The sequence below is a fragment of the Pavona decussata genome, unplaced genomic scaffold, assembly GCF_977016875.1.
Source record: "Pavona decussata unplaced genomic scaffold, jaPavDecu1.1 SCAFFOLD_24, whole genome shotgun sequence".
NCBI classification, from domain to species: domain Eukaryota; kingdom Metazoa; phylum Cnidaria; class Anthozoa; order Scleractinia; family Agariciidae; genus Pavona; species Pavona decussata.
Genome location: NW_028145447.1, coordinates 459,684 through 482,206, shown reverse-complemented (window position 1 = coordinate 482,206; position 22,523 = coordinate 459,684). Strand labels below are relative to the sequence as shown.

At 40.3% G+C, this 22,523-nt stretch overlaps 3 protein-coding genes across 3 annotated transcripts; 2 read left to right on the top strand and 1 right to left on the bottom strand.

The window, feature by feature from the left end:
• Window positions 1-707: 707 nt before the first annotated feature.
• On the top strand, window positions 708-7,836 carry LOC146485865 (uncharacterized). Its single transcript, XM_085102855.1, has 7 exons — window positions 708-1,128; window positions 2,179-2,468; window positions 3,966-4,092; window positions 4,926-5,337; window positions 5,494-5,531; window positions 5,633-5,913; window positions 6,575-7,836. Exons 1-7 carry the CDS (start codon window positions 777-779, stop codon window positions 6,761-6,763), a joined length of 1,689 nt encoding a protein of 562 aa, XP_084958981.1. The 5' UTR covers window positions 708-776; the 3' UTR covers window positions 6,764-7,836.
• Window positions 6,966-9,638, bottom strand: LOC146485864 (uncharacterized). Its single transcript, XM_085102853.1, has one exon. The coding sequence runs from the start codon at window positions 9,544-9,546 to the stop codon at window positions 7,789-7,791; it is 1,758 nt and encodes a 585-aa protein (XP_084958979.1). The 5' UTR covers window positions 9,547-9,638; the 3' UTR covers window positions 6,966-7,788.
• A 3,981-nt stretch (window positions 9,639-13,619) lies between these two features.
• LOC146485863 (uncharacterized) lies at window positions 13,620-21,338 on the top strand. Its single transcript, XM_085102849.1, has 6 exons — window positions 13,620-14,057; window positions 17,304-17,575; window positions 18,086-18,239; window positions 18,694-19,003; window positions 19,642-19,670; window positions 19,827-21,338. The coding sequence occupies exons 1-6, from the start codon at window positions 13,721-13,723 to the stop codon at window positions 20,831-20,833; spliced, it is 2,109 nt and encodes a 702-aa protein (XP_084958975.1). The 5' UTR covers window positions 13,620-13,720; the 3' UTR covers window positions 20,834-21,338.
• Window positions 21,339-22,523: the final 1,185 nt, after the last annotated feature.

Genomic DNA, 22,523 nt, shown 5'->3' with positions numbered 1-22,523 from the left:
TTGAGTAGCTACATCCGCAATTATTTATGGGATCGTTATCAGTAGCGCAGTGATGAGAGCACTCGCCTTCCACCAATGTGGCCCGGGTTTGATTCCTGGACTCGAACACATGTGCTCAGAGGGTTTTTCTCCGGGTTCTCCAGTTTTCCTCCCTCCCCAAACACCAGCAATTCCAAATTCCAACATGGCCCGGAACGAACGGACATTTTTTAATCGAGTTTCTTAGTGGAGAGCTTTTTGGTTCCCCGTGGATAAAGAAATACATTTTATCGTGTCATCGCGACAAGATGGCCTAAAATAGTGTGTACCAGCATGACTAAGCAAACTGCGTGGACAAATAAGGGTATTTGGCGACAGGAAGGGGGCGTTTCATCTCACCTAAATTTGGAAAATTGATGCTGTTCATTTTCATTCCAAACACCACCTTCGTTCAATGTAGCTTCCAAAGATAATATCATAACCTACAGCGACTGAAGTTTCGCCTCATTCCTTTTAGATTTTGATTTAGTTTTAAATGAGATTTGGGTAACGCAAATGTGAATCACCTAAGAAATGTTACTTTGAACTAGCGTGACATCGCGAGACAAATCCACTTGAAATAGAGTTACCTAATATGAAATTAAAACAAGCAGGAAAAGGCGTATCATGTCAAGTCATCATTGTTTATTTTTACAGCAAACAATGAAATATTAGTTAGCTCAATAAATGATCTCAATAAGATGAGATCAGGTGAATATAGGTGAAGGAGTGTAGGTGGAGATTTAAACAAGTTCGCGATGAAGACCAGCAAACTGGAATTACTGTTAACTCTGGCACTCCTAGTTTTTGCAGAAATTGTTAGCAGTTTAGCAGGAGTGAACGTTACAAGACTACTTTCCAACGACAAATTTACAAACCCAAACCAAACTGCAGTGAACAAATGTCGTTCAGGTGGTCAAGGATCCTCGTACCTCGACGTCTGTAAGAGATTTGAGTCAACCGACACCCGGGCCGTATGTTTGGCGTCTTCTGGCAGTTGCTGTGAAATGTGTCAATGTGAGGAAAACTACGCAACTTATTTACCGCACTTGGGTAAATGTGTGAGTGTGTCAGAGCTAAACTTGGATGTCTTTGGCCAGGGGTCAATAGGTAAGTTAAGTCGATTCTTGTTCCTCGTACAATCTGAAGTGGATGCTTGTAAATACAATCTCTAGTGCTCCAAATTTATCGCGGAAAGTGCTGCTCGTTTTTACATGTTTTAAAAGAGGTTTTACATAAAATCTATTAGTTATTGAGTAAGCATGATTAATCGAGAAAGTCTGCAACAGCCTTATTTTTCATTGTTTATTTATTTTATTTATTCCCCTATCTTTTTTAATGTTATCGTGTTGATAAAGAACTCGCGTGGTCCACGGGCGTGCGAGTCTCGCACGTGAGAATCCATTACTTTGATCCTGCGCGGCTCAATCTCGTCCCCAGGGCAGTACGCGCGGGTTGTGCGCGGCTAGCAAATTTTTTCAATTTTCAAAGAAAAAAAATAACCCTGCTTTGCAGTTATTATAATCAAATTTGACATACTTACATCGGTATAACCCATTTCCAAAGAATGAAGCTGACAAAAATATTAAACTAGAATTTTTCTCGACTCATGACTTACTTGTCCGCGGTTGTTGTTACTTGGTCATGCGTAGTAAGCGTGCAGTCGTTTGAATTTGCGCATTTCGTCATTACTTTTGATTTCCCGCTCTTTTTTCACACAAGGAAAATTCAGTGACACCTGAAGACGAGGCAAACAAACCAAGCAGATGTCTTTCTTAACTTTCCCAGTCACACAGAGCTGGCCCTCGTAGTTCTAACTGCCATGCCGTGGTGATTTATATGAATTAGTCTATAGTAGGGTGTTGGAAAAATCTATAATGATTCAAGTTTACTTATTAATCTCTGGTCACGAAATAATAATGAAAACCAAGAAATCGTAAAGTGTGACCATTCAAATGAAAGCTACTGAGCAGTACTTTCATGTGATGCTTTTTATTACGCAGTACAAGATGGTTCTAACTTTTGGGTCCCTGGATAAGATCCTACAGTATGGCCATTGAAAGGAATCTATTAAGCATTCATTTTATGTTTCAATTCCGTGGATTTAGTTCCCTGTGTTTGAAGTTGAAGTGCAAGAGTTAATGGTTATCATTTTTCTAGGATGTGGTCCGCGCCTCGAGATGAAGGGAAAAGGTGATGACGATGATGATAGGGATGATGATGATGACGACCCTAAACATAAAGATCCTTGTAAAGCAAAGCCCTGGAATCTACCAGTGATCAACCTGCAAGGCTCATCTAATCCCAAAATTAAATTTTGCCAGAAGAAAGATGTCGATTCGTGTGATTTAGTAAGAGTGCAATACTCGGGGTATGGTGGATGGAAAAATATCACGAATTTCAAGAAAGCGTTTTGGGACAGCAAAAATAAGAAAGATATCTTCTTACAGGTAAACTATGTAAACCATTTGACAAGGGTTCCAAAGGGGAACATTTAAGCAAAATACTTAAATGTTGTCTGCTGTGTTCCCATATCGTTATGTGTCCTTTCAAAGACATGTTTGTGTAAGCTAATACTGTTTGATCTTTTCGGATGCTTAGCTGAAAATTTAACGTGCAGAAAGTTTTAGAGGACGGAATCCCCCCGCACCCCCACCCCGAATTTACGAGCTGTTGCTGGCTTTACAAAAATGCTAGCTGATCTTTTTTCCCATATCATTTTTAACGACATATTTGCTCCTTCAAAAACGAAATGAAGTATTACGTAGTTTCATCCTCTCTTGGTAGTTTTGCAATGTTAAGAAATTTTGAGTTTTCTTCACAAATAAATACTAGTTATGCAATGCTTTCGAGTGGTGTACCGTGAAATATCCCACGAGTGACTTGATTTTTCTTAGTGTATACAAAGAAAAATCAAGTCACAGTGGGAGATTCACGGTATACCACGAGAAAGCAAATTGCATAACTAATTTATCCCATGCAACTCATTGAATTAAAGCAAAACGTCACTCTGTAATACTTTAACAGCAGATACAATCAGTGAAAAAAAATATTCAACGGATTGGCAACGTTTCTTGAAAGTTAGTACATAATTTTGATAAAAAAAATAAAAAAATATAAATAGGCACTGCTCATTAAATTTATAAAGCCTTTAGCGAAAACGTACAATTTTTTTTTGTCCAGTGACAAAATTCGTCCTTTTCTTACTGCTTTCCTGTCTTTAGTAGTGAGTAAGTTGTAGGTAATCTAGTTACTGCTATGTTTAAGGCAGTATGTATTGAATTGTAAGTAGAGTCCTGTTTTGTTCAGTAACGTAAGTAACCAGAAAGCATTGCATTGTAGGTAGAATATTGTATTGTCTAGTGATATATTTAGCCCGTACTGTAAGTAATGTAAGTAATGTGATTTTGCAAACAATAAATAAAAAATCAATCAATCAATCAATAAATAAATAAAGCCTTTCAACAAAAGGTAAGAAGTATTCAGGGAAAATTTGTAGGCCGCGAGGAACGCCGAGATTTTTTTTGTGGAATACTACCCGTTGCGTACCGCAGAATATGCAATGGGTTTCTAGCTTTCGGATTGGCTGTATTCTCTATGGCATGGAATAAATCCAGATACACCGATATGAAAGGTTGGGTGCACTTGTTTAAACATAACTCATATTCAGAAATCAGACAAGAGCATATAAATGAAGACAAGCATTTATTCCTTTCTGACATCCACGTGTAATAAGTTAGGGTGTATCATATCATATTTGCGATATAAAACCGATTATGCGTCTTCATGAGTCAGTTAGATATCGCTACTGGGTTCTATTAAATTGTCCCCCCGAGTGGATTGATAGAGTTTTCACCCTAGTCAAAATGGCTTGACTGGCGCTTACTTTCACCGTATAAATTTCAGTAACTTAAATTCACCACTTGTTTCGTACCTTTGTTTTAAAGTGGAATGAGACGGCGGCCTCACAAGTTACTGGAAATGTTATTGTCATCAACCTTTCATGCAAGGAGAAGAAACATGGCGGCTACTTCCAAGCGTGTTCCATGTTCAAGTCTGCAGGAACTCAAATAGGTAATCAAAGGCTTCATTTGAAAAGACTATGCCTAATGGTGCTATGCTAAGCGACACGTTCCGCGAAGCCATAATGTGTACCGTTTAAATTGCTCACTTAGAAGACGGCGAAAGTTGGATGGGGTGGTTGTTGAGGTAGACGAATTGCAATGCTTGCCAGCTTTATGCTGTCCTTATCCGAGATACAATCGCCTGCAGATTGAAATAGAAAGTCAAGGTTTGATTTAAAAGGGGTAGAAATTGAGTACGGAAGGGGGGGGGGGAGGGGAGGGGGTACCCTCAAAAATGGACTACACGGGGAGCCTCCCCGTCTAAAACATGATATACCCTGTCTCCCCTCTTCCCCCGGAAATTGAGCCTTTGAAACGACTAGGGTGAGAGACAGATGTGGGATGTTGAGCACGCGCGGTAGCACTCAAATAATTGCTAATTGGTTTCAAAGTAAATTCTCGATCCTTGAGCTCTTTGGAGTAACTTCGCATGCGGAGAACTTTGAGGCCGTTTTTTCCCAAAAAGGGAGACTTTGCATACGGTTATACCTTCCGTCCAAGCGAATACGAACGAAAAGAAAGACCTTTGAAAATGGAGACTTATCAGTAGGTGTGGACTGGAAAAGGAAAACAATGATGTAACGATATCGAAAACTAAAATATTTAATTTTCCAGTTCGGAAGACTTCTTAAAACATTGACAGTTAAAACAGTAACATTAATGCTGACTGACCATAAATTGTATTATATTTTTTGTACCGAAAATTTGCTTTAAATGAACAACTTTCTAGCTCTTATTGTTTTTACGGTTTATTGAAATTGTTTTCTATTTGTTAATTTTCAGTCACACCACCACCACAATCAACAACAACAACAAAACCGAAGACAACAGCAAAACCGATAACAACAACGAAACTGTCAACAGCAGCTAGTCCTGGTATTGATTCAACCATAACCCAAAAAGAGCGGGAAACAATCACGTTGCCAGGGACTCAAACAACTGGTTACGTCACAAATGACGTCACACTCACGGAGCCGATCAAGCCAACTGAACTGACTGAGCCGACCGAGCCCACTGAGCCGGCTGAGCCGACAGAGCCTACTGAGCCGGGTGGGGCTGGGAAACTTTCAGACAAGTCAAGTGAGGGTGGTGGTGAAGGGACAATTGTTACTGTTGTCGCAGTGCTCTGTGCTCTTCTTGCAGCCGCCGCGCTGTGTATCATCACAGTATGTTACTTGAAAAAACGGAAACAGTGGTAAGATAACTGAAAGTTCTCAAATTGTGTCGGGTTATTAAAATAGATGTATGCACGCTCTGAAGAATCTATTAGTAACTGCATCCGGATTCTTTTACTTTCAAAAGTTTCCAAACATTTGCTGTTTTACATCGAACATTTTCTTATCACCCACAGCACAAGAACACCTGCCATCATTGAAAGAAGCATTTATTGTAAGTGAATCTCGTTGTCAGAGAAATTTTGGATTTTATAACAAGAAAATCAGTTCTGCGCTTGTATGCAACCTAACGGACCTACACTCTCTTTCTTGAAGTTGAGAATCAAATCACCGACCAAGGCAAACTGGAGGATCACGTCTACGAAGGGCAGAACAATCTTTACCAGCTCCTGAAGCGTGATGGGAAACCAACAGAGGACAGACAATGGGAACCACCTGCGTACCAGGGCCTCACCAAGAATACATCTGAAGGCGCCTGGAACGAAGGAGAGGTGTATACTAACCCAACAATGTACCAAGATCTTAGAAAGAATGAAACGACTTCTAAGGAGAATTTGCCAGCTTATCACTCACTCGTGAAACAACAACAAGCTACGGTAAGTGAACCGACGTTTTAATCACTTTTGCATGATTGTCGCGATATTGATATAAAAATGTCTAAGCCTTTTTCGTAAACGGAGAATGCCTTCGTGTCACAGATCACCCACCTGGCTGAACCACAACACAGCTTCACCAGGATGACGAAACTAGGAGTATTACTACTCCCTTCTGGAAGAGATTCTAGTTCGTTTTTATTGGTTCGTGCTCTATAGTTTAGGCTTCCCAAGCGGTTCGCCGTTATCAATTGCAAATTGTGAATTATTTGCGAAGAGGTACCTGTTCCTCGAAAATACTATTTTCAATCCATTTTGAATCACTGGTACCCATTTAAACAGCTGGGTGAAGAGAAACAATATGCTGCAAATTACGTTATTCTGTTCTGTTTAAAAAAAAAAAAACTAGCATTATAGTTAATACCAGGACTGGAATCTTCTCGTAGCTTTAACCAGCAGAACACCGATTATTCAACTCTCAAAAAGCGTTGACACTATTAAACTAAGTATCGTTGGCCAAGTATTTTGTCCACAAACAAACGAAAAGGCAACAAACGCATGTTTTTAAATAAGAATTTTTGTACACATCAACACACAGCTACAGCTGAATGCTTTATTTTGCATATTTCCTTAAACAAATGTTTTTTTACGTCATCATATCCAGACAGCGGACACGCCAGGATACGACTGTGGATATCTGGTACTGATTGGAGAGCATGACAAGGTGGAGAAAACCGCTGACACTGAGAAGGAGAATCCATATTATTTCAAAGTTGAAGAGCATGGCAAGGTGGAGGGAACCGCTGACACGAACGAGAATCCATATTATTTTAAAGTTGAGCAGACAGATTAGTAAAATAATCAAACCAAGATCTTATTAACAATCTGATGCTATTATAGTGGGGGCAGCCTGTGAACAAGTTCGAACAAGAAAGAAAAAATGAAAAAAGGACAAACGAAATTTAGAGGACTACTAGAAGAAGGGAAGAGGAATTCAGTTTTATTCTCGTTCTCTTGGCTTGTTGCCTTTTCCTTCGTCGTATACCACACTTAGCTCAATTCTGACAACTTGTTTAATGGAACAAAATGAGTTTTTCCTAAGCTGTAATCAGAAATGATTTTAAAGTTAAACTTTCGAAATGTAAATTAATGACATATCACGACACGGCCATCGGCCATTAAATGACAATATTATACAAAGGAAAAGATGAGAGAACTCATCCAGGAGAACGACCTATCTTGTTATACAATGTTTCATCTCCAAATATATATGCAGATGTCAATTGTATATAGAGGTACAGAGGGCACCTACACACTGCAGATTCTTACTCCTAACCATGCAATTCACAGTTTGATATTTTTTTTTCAATACCCCTCTCTCAAATTAATTCTAGTTTGCGAACACAGATCGAGGCTACTCAACGGTTGGTTTCCACGCGGTTAAGATATGTTCAGCCAAGCCAGAGATCACCTTAGATTTTCGGATTTAAATGTGATGGTACAATTTTCTTCAGCTTCAAAGTTTCGTAACATAGGAAATTATCATCCCTTTTTTTGTAATAACTAGGCTTTATTTGTATAGCAATTCAACATAGTATAACATTACAAGAAAGAAATGAAAATACAAAGAGAAAAATGCAACCAAAAAAAGAGGAAGGTGCTGCTTACAATCTAAATTACGGATTACAGTTACAATTCTATTTTGTTTTTGGACAGACAAAAATGTCGTTCAGACTACAAAAATAAGCCAACTAGGGTTTTGGAAAAGCCTGCATTTTCACTTGGTAGGAATTTCTAAGTAGCGACAGTTTGTTGCCAAGAGAGGCATTGCAGCGTGTCAAGTCGAATTCTTAAGCATTGACTATTTTTAAAACCAAATTAAAATGGTTTCTTATTGCTCTTCAACTCTCGAGCAATAACAGTCTCTTTTGCCTTTTGTATCATTGATCCCAGCATCTTGTAGTTTACTTGCTTGTAGCCATCCCTTCTGGTTATTACAACCCAAGGGTAAACCTTCTCGACTTCTTGAGCAATTACCCCTCTTCCCGCGTCACCCAGGCCAAACTTCTTCTGTGCTGCCTTGTTCCACTTCCAACCCACTCCCGTCAGGTTGACAATGTCGTATTCAGAGTGAGGAAGAATAGTGATATTCTGCTTCAACCGCTGGTCGCTGAAGAAATACGCGCCCGCGGCTAACGCAGCGCCAAACGCAGAGCCCAGAAACTGCTCAAAACCTCCCCCACCACCACCCCCTTGGTCCCTGGACTGTAGGTTATGAAGATACTGAGACATGCGATTAAGTTCACTCTCCATGTTCTTCTTTTCTTGTTCAAGCACTTCTCTCTTTTCAACTTCTTTCCTCAAATTTTGTTCTTTTTCTTCGTTTTCTTGTTGCCATTTTTCCTTCACGATTTCCATTTCTGTCTCTATCGCTTCCCTCTTTTCCTCTTCTTCTTCCTTTTTCCTCCTCATCTCTTCAATTTCCCTTGCTTTCTTTTCAGCTGCCAGCAAGTCATCTCTGGCAGATTCAACGTTTTCCTTTAAAGCGCATTTAGTCGCGAACATCGCTATCTTCTTCTCCAAATTGCCGCTAATTTCGCTTGCAGACTGATCCAAAACAGGCTTCACAATCTTGCCATAGGCCTCTGTGCAAATGCGCCCTTCGAATGTTTTGTACACATCATAAAAATCGATCCAACTGTTATTACTCATGGCATGAAAGAGATCTTTCACAAACCTCGCAAGCGATTCACCATTCATCAAACGGTTGCCCTCCAAAGAACTTTTCGGCGGGCACTTTTTGAACTGCTTCCGAAGTAACTCGATTACAGGATAAAAATCTTTTTTCCGTCGTAGCTTCCTCATGTCTTTGAATATCGTGACATCTTGTACGTACGGTATTTGAGTGGCAGACATTTTGTCCCTTGAAAAATACTTGCTAATCACTTTCCGTTCGCTGTTTTTACCGTCCGTGTTGTCCATTCCCAGGAGAAAATTCTGGACGTATTCCTCTAGGGTACTCCCCGGTGGGGTCTCAAGGGATCCCCGCACTACCAACCCCAGGTGAGGAAAATTGTTGAACTTCTTTTCCGGGAATATGAACTCGGTGTGACGTGCAATATGGTAGAGAAAATCTAAAACGTGGTTTTGTACCAAATCGTGAGCAAACACGTGAACCCCTGAAGACACAAGAGCAGTAAATAAGCTGAAATGTGTCGTGACAGCATCGTCGCCAAGATTGAGTCCCTCCACATCCAGCAAGATTGCGTTACTTTCATCCGGGGTCTTTGCTGGGAGGATTGATGCCCACACTCCGTGCGTGACAGGCTTCGTAGTACCGCCTGTTTCGAAGACTTCATCGAAGGGTTGAGAACTGTCTTCGTCCCAAAAATGGTGGATAAGATTCAAGGTAGTCGATTTGCCAATTCGTACATCTCCAACAGCACTTAACACCTTAATCGGAGCGTCAAGCTTTGAGATTTCAACCAAACAACTCATATCCAGAACGAATTCCTTTTTGTCATGATTGTAAGAAAGCAACTGTTTCGCCTTTTTCGGTTTTCCAATTCCTGCCAAAGAACCTCTCAGGGAAGAAACAGCGAGAAAGACTAAAATCCCGGCTTGCAAAACGTTCATCTTCCTGCACACTACAGCAATTTCTTGGAGAATGAATCACAACGAGGGAAGTTGATGAATGGTTGCGATGCCAAACGGAGCGTGAAAAGGGAAAACCCCTTTTTCTAAGAATACTTAGCATGCAGCTGGCAAAAACAATACTGAGAAACATCAACAATGAGTTGCGCTCACGAGAATCTGCATTTTAATAGGCCTTCTGTGTTCAGCCTCATTTCATCGAAACTTTTATACGTCGTATCTACAATCAACAGAGACAGTATTTGTCTCGTTTCTCTTCACAGTTTTAACCTTGCGTGACGAACCGAAATATGCTAAAAAATCTTTTATCGCGTGCATCACTTTTTGTCGATTGATTCACTGGACGCACAAATCAATATGATCTATAAAGATGACATAACGAATAAACTATCGCAATATTTTGCTCAAAATAGATCTGACGAAATGTTTCACTTTCAATTTTCATTTACGGACCACAAGGGAAACCCCCGCTTTCTCAGTAATCCAATAAGATTTTGGCGCGTGCCATTCATCAGCAATGAATTATTTACACGTCGGTTGAAAAGAGGACATACGCACGCGTAATGCCCACAGTGGCCTTCTGCCAGGTATAGAATTCGGCGAAAATACGTGATATAATCAACATATAGTGGTCTGAACAACAAATTGTAATGTCCCTGCATACAGTCCCTACACAGCAAGCCTACCCCAGCCTACACAGCCCCCCCCCCCCCCCCGGGGGAGGGGGGTACTCCCTTATATGGACTATATAGGTATGTGCGGCGTCAAAGGGTATGGTTTTTTTTGGCTGTTTTGGTCATAAATAGGGTATCGCTTTTAGCCATTTTGCCGCCATTTTGGTAATAAATAGGGTATAGATTTTTGCACTCTAGTCCTGGGTTCGATTTTTTTTTAGAAGAAGCTACTTCAGGTCATAAATAGGGTAGGGAAAATCGCAGATTTTGGTCATAAATAGGGTAAGGGTTTTGGGAAGCGGGCCACACACCCCTACCCAATTTTTTTTGGAGTACCCCCCGCCCCGGGACACAGCCCTACTCGGTGTTAAAAACGGATTCATTTTGCCTTTGCATTGCTGGCCCGTATACCGTAGGCGTTGTGAACGAGTAACTCTGCCTCGCCTGGGTTGTGGTTGAGTCAATCACCCGTACCATCCTTAGCGGGCGAAAGTGTATTCAACTTCCCCAGTTTCCATTTCGCCCACGCAATCATATCTTTGCCCCGCACCGATTTGGCCGGTCTCCTAAGTTAGCTCCGTTCCCCTTTACGAGGTATACGGGGACTGATACGAGTGAAATACACAAAGACGCAAATCGGCAAACTGTTCCCTACTCACAGATTTTAGAGGGAACTTGTCAGAAACGTGAAAAATAAACTGTGCGAGTTAAAAAAAGGGCGGTTCGCACGGGTGTTAATTTCGCCTTTATGGTTTCAGTGTCAAAGCTACCATATCATATCATTAGCCTGATTCTCAGACGGTCCAGGTCGCTGGCGGCCACACACTCTCTCCCGAGTGTGTGGGCGCGAGCGACCTGGACCGTCTTAGAATCAGGCTACCATATCATTAGCCCCGATAGCCTCCCTCACAAACGTTCAGTTTTGGCTCGTCACGTAATTCCCATGATTCTTCTCCGGCTTTTAATCGGAACATGATGGTCTTCGCGGCATGTCCTTCAAGGGTATTTTCCAATCTCGTACCCAGAGTCCTCAGGCTTTTCGGTCAGCGGGTGGGCGCCAGGAGAGACTCTGGGATACTGAAATTTTATTACTGCAGGATTTCTGCGGTGAAACAATGGAAGCCGTTGCGGAGCCTATACAGAGCAGCCAATCAAAAAATTTAAATTTTTTCGAATTCTCCAGAGTCTCTCCTGGCGCCCTACGAGATTGGGTTTTTTCCCCTTGAAGACCGGCCTTAAAATCACTACAGATGCCATGTTCAAGGTTTAAAAAAATATTTCATTATTCGTTTACCGGTAGCTGACAACGTTCTTTCAGTTCCCTGACAATATTTGACAATGTCAAATCAGAAAGACATGCTCTGAGGCTGTACCGTGAGATAAGTGTATACCGCTCCTCCCCCATCCTAGGCTCGATTACTACCCGCTGTTCGGGAAATGAGCCCACGCTCACCGCCGAAGAGGAGAGCTGGACCCGAGGGAGCGGCGGATTTCGAGCCTACCCCCATACAGGTGTCTGCGTAAATTTGGAATCAATCAGTCAGTCAGTCAATAAGTCAATCAATCAATCAATCAATCAATCAATCAATCAATCAATCAATCAATCAATCAATCAGCCAACCAACCAACGATGCTTTTCTTATCTGTTGCCATGAATAATGTGTTTGACATGAGAACAATGGCCACGGAATAGGAATGAAACAGGAAGCGTCTCCGTGGCTAAAAAAATGAGGGGGCTGTCCCAACTCACTTTTTGTCACTCCCCGCGTTCCCCCTACCCCTCCTAGATTACGCCAGCTAGCCACGCAGCCCGGCTATGTATAATCCAGCAGTCAAAGCTGTATAGACCCTTCTCCAAAATGGCGGGTGAAAATTAAAATAAGTCAAAATAATTAAAAACGTATACCAGCACTAGAAAGAGCACTTTTACTTCAGTAACCCTGCAAAGTTTTAGCAGATCAGGTGTAATATAAGCTGAGGAAATGTAAGTTGAAAAATGAAAAATTTACAGAGGTTTGTATGACTGGGGGTATGACGTATGCCCCCAGTCATACAAACGTCTGTAAATTTGTCAAATTTCATCTTACATTTCCCAAGCTGATATAACACCTAATATACTGAAACTCTGCAAGGTTACTAAAGTAAGTGTGCTCTTTCCCGTGCTGGTATCAGTTTTTCATTCAGTTCAATTTTAACTCATTCAAATCTGTTGCCGCCATTTGGGAGAAGGGTCTATTGGCCTCCCGGGGAGGGTACTCCCATATATGGGCTATATAGGTACGTGCCGCGCGTGAGATAGGGTATGGTTTTTGAGGTTCTCAGTCCTTAAATAGTGTATCATCAGGAGCTTATGACCCTGGTATCATTTTTTCCTCATTTAGCAACGTGTTCCTGGATTAGTCCTTAGATAGGGTACCCAAATTGTATCGGTTAAATTGAAGCTTGTAAGCGCTACGTTTTACGAAAAAGAAATGGCTTTTTAAAACTGAAGTGTCCGCTGAAGTATTAGAAAAGCGATTTTCATAGAGATTTGTGTTTATCCGTGCACATTAGTCCCTTGAATAGGGTGTCATTTTTCGGGTTCGATCCTTAAAAAGGGTATCCGTTTACCCTTTCTTTGCCCTTAAATAGGGTCAGGGCTCGAGAACCTTCGCGGCACACCCCTATCGAAAATTTTCGGGAGTACCCCCCGGGGATTGGCCTATACTGACCATGGCCGAAAACTTTTGAATGCAGAGGTCCACACAACGCAGGAATTAAACTTGCTGGTAATTTTGCCGGATCTCTCTTGTGAAAGACCTCGTGTCAGGCGTCACTTGAACGTGAAAATACAAAACTGAATGCAAGGCTGGCACTACGGCAAAGGGCAGATTTATTAGTGGCCAATATTTCGACTAATAGAATTAGTCTTCCTCAGGGCCAGAGCTATACTGAAGGAAAATATAATAACGGCTCCTAAAATTAAAGTTTGAAAAATACATGGAAAAACATGATTGGCTAACACCATGACCATGGCCGGTCATAATACAGGTTGGACGGGCTTGAAAAGATATAAAAGACGGTCTATTTGAAGCAATTTAATGGAGTTTCAGTTCCAGCGGGACGGTATACACTCGGGAATAGACAGGCCAGTGAGAGGCTACCCGTGACCTCCGAAATCTGCTTGTTCGGAGGGAAAAGTATCTAGCCTACAGAGCAGGCGTTATTTCCTCGTGCTTGCCTCTGCTCGCCTGAAAAACGCAAAAAAAAAAATAACGCCTGTTCTATTCTGCAGGCTAACAAGTATCAGATTAATTAAATGGATTGTGTTACTCTCACGTATGACATTCGAAACGCATGTCTCCGTTTCCGGTTTAATTAGCCAAACCTTAATTAAACCTTAACCAAACCATGCTGGGTTCTATTCTATTCTGAGTGTCATTTGACTTCAATGCGTGATTTCTGCCTAGGTTTCTTTTTAAAATAGTTTTACTTTCAATGCCATGTATTTCGCGCTTTTTGAACTTATCCTTCTTCTATTTACGGTGAAAAACCTGACCCTGGCGAGGAAGATAAGAATTTATCGGCATGCCAGTGGGATTGATCACTTCGAGCTTGTGGGAGATGGGAATGAGAGTATTTGCACGTCTACAACAAAAGCCGCCGAATTTTGCGCGAAGCATGGAGCTACAAGCGTGGAAAATATAAGAGTATGCCCTAGGCATCAAGAATCGCTACACTGTCGATGCAATTCTACGAAATCAACGTTTCTACTACAGGAAGAAAGATGTGTGAAACAAGAAAATGTTGTGCACTATCTAAACCGTGGGACGTTTCCTGGTAGGTGAATTCTCTTATGTTTTGCCATTGCTTTTATACTTTCACCCTTACACAGTCGAAATAGAAAATGCGAAAAATCTACTTTGCAACGTAATGAGAAACAAAGAATATCTCAGAAACGTGCTCATGTGTTGTGTTTGGATGGCACTTTTCATAGAAATGTTTCATCCTTTTAACCCTATTAAAACCCACAGACGTGATTGATACATTTACAAGTCGAATTCTTTGCGTGTGTGTTTTTTGATACATATATCTTTATGCTTAGTTTATAGTTTGTTGTTGTTGTCATATAGAAACTAAAGTAATGCCGTGTTTGCACTTTAGCGGTTACCGAGGTTTGCACAAACTTTGGCTATCGAAAATAAAATAAATTATTTTAGGCATGACATTTGCAATTTAAAACTCAGGGCGACTTCCGGTTCTTTTGTTTATTGTTTATATCATAGAGTGTTGGTTGATAGATTTATAACAGATGAATACAAAATCAAATAGTCATTACTGTAGTTTAAGTTTCCTAGACTCAAGATTATATGTTTTATTTTCACCAAGGGAAAGTGGTAATGAATAAACTGAACAACTATGGCACTCGTGCCAGGCGCTATAATTTTCAAGAAGGTGCCAGAAAATGCGCGCGAAAGTATTCCCGACAACAATGGCGTCCGCTATTTCCCAGGCATGGTATAATATGGTTGATATTTCATGGCTGCTAAGTCAGTTCAAACTCTGGAAATTTACAGTATTTCTTTCATGTAACTGATGGAAATTAAGCCTGTTTGTACTTGCTCCGACAGGCAAAATTAATAGACCAAAATAGGAAATCGCCCACACCACAAAATCCCATTATACTCCTGGGCGTGCCAGGCTGGATAACCTCTGATCTTTTCCGGTAAATTCCTTTTTTTTTGAAAAAGCGAACGTGAACAATTTAGGAGGAATTCGGCGTGACAACGCATCTTCTTTCTTGGACGACATTTTTGTTGTAGCAATGCTGTACCTGAAAAACGTCAAACTTCTTACAACAGCTCAATGCGTTTCCTTTCTTTGTACATTAAGTGTAAAGAGTCTAAAAACTACGCGAGAAGGAAAGCACGTAGAAGAGAATTCGCGCGAAAGGAGCTATTAACCCCTTATCGATCTTCAATTACGGTTTTTATAATCTAATATGGGCAACAAAGCCGATTTGGGATGATTTACTGCGATACGGCTGGTTTTATTCGATAACTGCCCAAAAAAGGACGTTATTATATTAAAAAAAACAATCTTGGCTGAAATCATGAGGAAAAGAACGTCAACCCATAAAGAGATTTTTTTTTTACCCGGCTGAAAAGACAAGACTGTAATCGGCGAAATGGATGATGATGGTAATTAGTATATACGTTTGTTTGATATCACGCTTTTAGATATCCTTCAAAAGTCTCAATGGCAATAATTCCGTAGCCATTCAGTAATGCAATCAGGGAAATTTGGAGGCAATATATCATCGCATTGGGGCTGTGACAGTCCATATCAGTTGGTACATGTAACTAACTTTGACCGAAGTGATTTACAGTACGACTCACTGAGGGCTGATTTTCATTGACGAGCCTGGCCGGTTTTCAATTAAAAGTCCGAGAGAGTAGTGCCGGATCAATGTAAAGTATAGAAAAATATCAAAGAAAAAAACCAAAAAGTTACGTTTTTCTTTATAAAACGACTTTTTGAACTAACGCAAATTTATAAAAATAACGAAAGTAAAACCAGTCTCCGTTCGTCGTATCTGCGGACCAAATTTTCCGCTGGTTGACGTTATCCCAGACATGGCTACAAAACGTGTTGGTATAACCTGAAAACATCATGAAGGGTCTTGGTCATTTTGGTTTGAAATGATAGCTTTTAAAATTGAAAATGTCGTGGCAATCAACCCGTTTACCACTGTTTACCGTAATGATTCAATTTATCCCCTGCGCCCCAAGTTTTCAGCAGTCGTTTAATACGTTCCCTGCATCCCAAAGGATTTTCTCGAACGCTAAATTGGATCACTTAGCTGAAGGCAGTTTAACGAGGATAGAGAATAAAAAGAGTTAGAGAGCGTGAGAAAATCGTTTGGAAGACAGGGAACGACTGCAGAAAAATCCGTCTTAACTTAAGATGCTTTATGCAACCGGGCCCAGGGCGCTAATTTACTCTGGTTGTTAAAGGGAGGGCGCTTTTGGAAAAGGGCGCTTATTTCTTCTTTGACATAAACATTGGAGTGTGATTTAGCACTTTAATGAACAAGAGAAACTGTCATACTCATTGTAACTGATACGAATTCACATGAATGACCATCACTTGTCTTTTCTAAGTCAATATCTTGAAAAAAACAAAACAAAAAACAAACGAACTATAATTTTACTTTCACGTGTATCAGTAGAATACATAATTCACTTTCATGAAGAAAGCTAAATGGTAGTGGTTAACTTATAATGGGCTTAAAATGATAAAAATGATTTAAGGGTAGAGATTTCCCCTGAAGGTAAAATATTCAGACATTTTTCAACACCCACTTCCTAACACAAGGCGTTAAGTCGAAAAAACACAGCCGTTTGTAATCTACCCAGACAATGAAACAGAGAATGACTGTGTTGGCTATCTAACCGCTAATTTTCGTACGTCATTGCTAAAATTGATGGAAACCTGGGGGAACGCGTCGGGTTTATTTTTGGATGGGATTCTTAGACCAAACTATGTCATTTGCGTTTCCGTTTGCGTAAAATATATGAAGAGCGGTTTCGAACCAAATGCGTCTTTGAACCTTATTTATCGACACTTGTCAGGAGTGGGAAAATGAAAAAGATCCTTTGGTTACAGATCTTTTAGTGTAGCTGCGCTTACACTGTGGAACGCGCTCCCAGCAAGCCTGCGCAATATTGATTCTATTTTAACTTTTAAATCTTGCCTTAAAACATATCTTTATAAGTTAGCTTTTAGCCTTTAGCGCTTAAATTACTTTGTTATCGTTAAATTTAGTTTATGTACATATTTAGTATATTCTAATATTGTGATGCGCTTTTGATCATGGCATGTTAAAAAGCGCAATATAAATTAATAAATTATCAAGTTGGCGTTCAACGGAATGGCCTCGTTCCAAGACTTCCAACGGATGCTGGACTCACAAACGTTCAAAATCCAGCTTAGCACACTTTTTGTTCGTAGTCTTAGTAATTACAAGATTAAAAGCAAACACGCCCCAGCTTACATCTTTTTCTCGCTTTGTTTATGATTTAGGCTGTAAATATCATCTTACTGTACAAGATGGCAAGCACCATGGTACACCTCGCGGCTGTGATGAGTCCCCAGGCCCCGCGCTGCTCACAAACACCAGTGACGTTAGGCGCATCTCAGTGTGCATTGAGCATGTGTTACAGGAGGTGATCAGCTGCAAGCCTGACATGCGCAATTCGTTATACTTTAACAAGGGACGGTGGAGGAGAATGTGGAGACTGGACTCGAGCCAAAACACTTGGAGTGAAACTAGTTTGAAAATGTTACTACTTGAGGTGATTTAAGCTGTTAATTATTACTTTCTAAACAAGCTGTAAATATGACATGAATCAGGTTTGTTCAATGAACCTAGTTTATGGCCTTAGCTCCCACGAGTCTCCTGTAGCTCAATAGTAGAGCATCCGAACTAGTAATCGGAAGGTCTTAGGTTCGACTCCTGATAGGAGCACTCGGATTTTTTTCCGAGTCTGCCTGTGTCACTTACTGAATAACATATCATCGTCAAGCGTCAAGAACCAATTAACCCAAACTGTGAAGGAGGCTTCTCCCTCTTCAGAATATTTTTCCCACGCGCGTCATCTTTGAATGTAATCATCACAAAAACGGATGGAAGAAGGATAGCTATCTCAGAAATAACTCACTGATCATGGTCGATTTTTGGCGCACCGCTCTAAAGGCATCTTAATCAATAACAAACTCGTTTTTTCAAAAGACGAACTTTCACAACTTGCTATCGATATGAAGGTGACTTACTGCAATATTTTGTCTTCTATTTTATTTCTTAGTTGAGCTCAAATACCTCAAAGTGGAAAGGCTTCCTCGTTTCCTTGCAAGCAACTTGCCTCGTAAACTCGGGGTTTAGTATGAGACTTCGAGGCCAACCTCCCAATGAAGAAATTCAGGCTTGTCTTCTCCTAAAGATCAGTGGCGCACGCTTGTGTAAGTACAGCTTTTGTGGTGCAATTTTTCTCTAAAGTTAGAGTCTGTATGTGAAAGAATCAGATGAAAGCTACTGAGCAGTACTTTTCTGTGGTGCTGTTTATTTTGCTGTACAAGGTGGTTCCAACTTTTGAGTCTTTTGCTAAAATCCTAAAGTGTGACCATTCACATGAAAGCTACCGAGCAGTACTTTCCTTTGATGCTGCTTATTATGCTGCTTAAGGTGGTTCTTAATTCCGAGCTTTTGAGAAGTGCTCCCGTGTTAATGCGCCAATTAATATGTGTATATGATCAAATGCGCAGTACAGTACAAAATCATTATACAAAGAATTAACAAAATGAATGAAAATCTTTCATTCCAACGAATGAACCATTCAGATTTGCGTATTCTTAATAGATAAATAGATAAGTTTCAATGTTTTTCAATGTTTTTTCTTCTCCTTTTCTTCCACAGTAACATTAAAACCACATCAAATGAACTTTACTCAATCATTTTACGATAAATCTGATCTTACTGATCATAACAAAATCACAGTGAAGAATGACTTAGATATCAATTCAACAACAACACTGCAAAGCTCTCCAGCGCCAACAGATAAAACGGATAAAGTTGGAAAACTCAAGAGCAGTTCTCCATGGCAATGGACATCAGGTGTTATGGGAGCTTTTTATGGCGTTCTAGTGTTGCTTATAATAATTATCGCCTGCTGGTTGTTTCGTGAAGAATATTGTCGTCAGAAAAAAGGACTGGACGGATCAAAAAGGTACATTTTCCCCTTCTACGAACATTTATAGCTTGTGAAAGCTCATAAGGGAACCTTTCTTTGTATTTATTTATTCATAAAAATATTTAAGTTGTGGATAAATAAAGTTGATTGATTGATTGATTGATTGACAGGAATGTCCGGTTCAGCACACAAAAGATTCCGAGTACCCCCTCCCTCGGGCTTTTTCATTTTTTAATTTAAATCAAATCAATATTTATACAGGGTGTCCAGTTTAGCAAGGCTAGTTTAAATGGAGCTCTGATACTTTAACAATTAATAGTTTAAGGGGGAAACTGCAGCGTTCGCAACGTCTTACATGGTTGGTCGAGAGAACTAAAGAACGAACAACAGAACAATGTTCCCAGCCCTAAAAAACAATGCAGCTGCAGGTTATAAGGGTCAAGTGAAAATAGAGCTTTTGAAAGGTACAGGTCTACCGAGTTTAAGAACATACATGAATTTCATAATGCCATCACTTGCTAAATATTTGGTAAATTTCTAGTCAGTGTTAATTTTCAACAAAATACTCCTTTAAAGTAACTGCTTTTCTGATGCAGCAAAATTTATCTTGCCTCTATACGATATCATTGACCACCCGTACATATATAGCTAATCGCGTCTCTGTTTAATTTCAGGAAAAGAACACAACGAAGCCGCAGCATAGGTTAGTGTGTAAGACTGTTTTTTTATTGATATGAAATTAAGATGAAACTAAAATCTGCAATAAACTTTTTCAGAGTGGAAAATAAAAAAAAATGCAAGTTACTTTTGACGTTGGTATTTCGAGAAGATGACCAAGATATTCTTTATTACTTCACAGGGAATCCAACTTACGAACGAGGCTTGGACAACAGTCTCGATTTAACGCCAGTGACAGCTGTCAATCACTCAGACCCTTCTCCTTACGCCGTAATTCCTTGCGACCAGCCCTATCAGCCGATAGTGGAAAATACTCGGTCAGATAGCGCCAACGGCGGCAATAACTTGTATGAGACTCTCAAAAGCCTCAGGGGGTCCATGAGGGGAAGTTTATTGCCAAGACGGGTTTCTTACACATTGTACCAAGATTTGAACGGAGCGACACCTAGACCGTCTGGTGCGAATCACCCTTACCAGAACGTAGAGTTACTTTCAGAAACACCAGTGACAACCTCTGATTCTGCGACAAATGAAAGTGATGTTAGCACACCAGCAAATTCAAACGTGCATCATGGATGTGACTCAACACCTCTGCGTTCAAAGCGGAGGCTGCGATGCCGATCTGAACCATCAGGCAGCAAAGGAATTTCTCTACATAGAGCATCAACGAAAAACTCGAATAAAAGTAACTTTTATTCACTCGACTCAAAACAGCGTGATATAAAGTTAATGGATTCAAAACAGGTACTGCTTTTGGAGACTAGGGCTTTAGACGGAGAGAAAGGACTTCCAGTGGATGAAACAAAAGTGGGCGTCGTGACTGGCACCTGTCATTCAAATTCGTCGTCATCACTACAAGAGACAGAAAGCTTTGTTGGAAGTGATTTTGTCACACAATCTTCCTCATTGTCGTCATCTCCGCAAAATTTTGACGCCGAAGATCGGGGTGAAAACGAAGAAGCGTCTGACTCGAGTGTAGAAGCCCAACAGGAGCTTGACAAGTTAAGGACCATTTCTTCTGAAGGTGATACAATTCATGATAGCTCAAATGACCGTTCATCTGAGTATCGATTGAGTGACCTGGAAATCGTTATAGACTCTGACTGTAGCGAGTATGATGAAACAGAAAACCAGTCTGACCCGTTTTACTACGTCTTGGAAGGACCTAATCCAACACCAACATTGTAATGAACAAATCTTTCTACACTTTTCCATGAAATTTTGATGGAAAAATGGGAAGGCCTGACCTCTTGTTGAACGATGCTATTATTAAAGCTTTGTGTTTTCAACGAAACAAACTACGATCTGTTTGTGATTTCCTCAGGTACAGTACAAAAAGACGCGGAACACGCGAGTTTCCTCGCAGTTCCAGGCCATTTATCGCGCGCGCCTCGCGCGCTTTGTTTGCTAAAAAAATGAAAATGAGTAACCACTCTTAGCTATTTTTGGAAACATTTAAGGAATAGAAAATTACGTTTTTGTTAACGAAATAGTCGTGAAATTCGCGCTTTCAGTCTTTGTAATATTTTTAATAGGACCCAATTTGAACTCAGATTTTCAAATTGGCAATGCATATAATAGTTTAATGTTACAGTTAGCTTTACGACGATTTTAACGTCGTAAGTTTTTAATCATCTTGATAAGATACTGTTAAAATATGTTGTATTTTTACAATAAACGATGCTTTGTGTTATTACGCGTAGTGGCCACATATAGCCTGTAATTTAACCCTCCGTTGAAATGAACTCCTTACATGAGCATGCAGCGTGACGGGGTTACTGAGTCAAACTTTTGACCTATAAGAACCGGTTGTTGGAGGTTCATAACTGCTTCTTATTGTTTCATTAGACAATAAACGTTTCTCCACATTGTCTCTCTAACCCATAGATACGATCATGGATTAAAACACAACAATTTATGTTCCTATTAAAATATTTGTTTGATTACCCGGCTCCACAAGCTTCTAGCTTTAAATCTAAGCGCATATAAATAAAGTTACTCTACCTTTTTTTTACCTTTTACCATTAAAATGTCGTCATATTAATGGGTTGTGAGATAAGAATTCAAAGGATGACTACAAGAGCCTTCTTTCAAACCAAGAATAGTAGCCGTCATAATGAGGTGATCGAGTTAACGGCGAAGTCCTGAGCTGGCAAGCCTCTGTAGAAGAGGTTTTACTTGCTCGGGTCCTGTTGCTTGAAGGAAATAAAAAGGCTGCTCATAGGGTGACTGTTGGTAATGCTTTGTCACGTGGTCGTTATCACATGCAACATAGAAAAGGAAATTCATTCCATCTTGAATTTATCTTATCACGCCAACCAATAGGAAGAAAACAGTTATGACATACGCGTCTACAAAGCTAGACTGCAAGCAGTCCCTTTCTGGATAGTCGAGAGGTTGCGCGAAATAGCCGAGCGCGAAAAAACTGGAGCAAACGAGCGGAGGGGGGCTTAGGGAAAGGCGTTTATCTCGTTTATTTCTCCTCGCTCCAGTCTCGCTGCGCTGTGAGCGCACCATCTCGACTGACCAGAAAGGGACTGCTTGCAGTCTACTACAAAGCATTTACACCAACATATTGACGAGCACCGTTATTCGGCAATCGGCAAGCATGCATTAAAGAACGACTACGGTCTGGAAACCATCGGCGACCTTACCAAGAACTTTTCTGTTTTAAAGAAGTGCAACGGAAAACTGGACTGTCTTATTTATGAAATGTTACTCATAAAGAAGAAAAGGCCATGCTTGAACACACAATCAGACTTTATACGCGCAAAACTATTTATTTAAATTTGTCACCTTTACATGCATAATTTACGTTTTATCGCCTTGCACGGTATATATTAAGTTGTCAATTTTATCTTATTTTCACTTGAAAATG

Excerpts from the sequence above, each read along its gene's own strand:
- LOC146485863 (XM_085102849.1), top strand. The coding sequence starts at position 13,721 with ATGTATTTCGCGCTTTTTGAACTTATCCTTCTTCTATTTACGGTGAAA. Across the intron at positions 18,240-18,693 it reads GATCAGTGGCGCACGCTTGT|TAACATTAAAACCACATCAA; the intron begins GTAAGTACAGCT and ends TTTCTTCCACAG. Across the intron at positions 19,671-19,826 it reads ACAACGAAGCCGCAGCATAG|GGAATCCAACTTACGAACGA; the intron begins GTTAGTGTGTAA and ends ATTACTTCACAG.
- LOC146485864 (XM_085102853.1), bottom strand. The coding sequence starts at position 9,546 with ATGAACGTTTTGCAAGCCGGGATTTTAGTCTTTCTCGCTGTTTCTTCC.
- LOC146485865 (XM_085102855.1), top strand. The coding sequence starts at position 777 with ATGAAGACCAGCAAACTGGAATTACTGTTAACTCTGGCACTCCTAGTT. Across the intron at positions 4,093-4,925 it reads GTCTGCAGGAACTCAAATAG|TCACACCACCACCACAATCA; the intron begins GTAATCAAAGGC and ends GTTAATTTTCAG. Across the intron at positions 5,914-6,574 it reads TGAAACAACAACAAGCTACG|ACAGCGGACACGCCAGGATA; the intron begins GTAAGTGAACCG and ends CATCATATCCAG.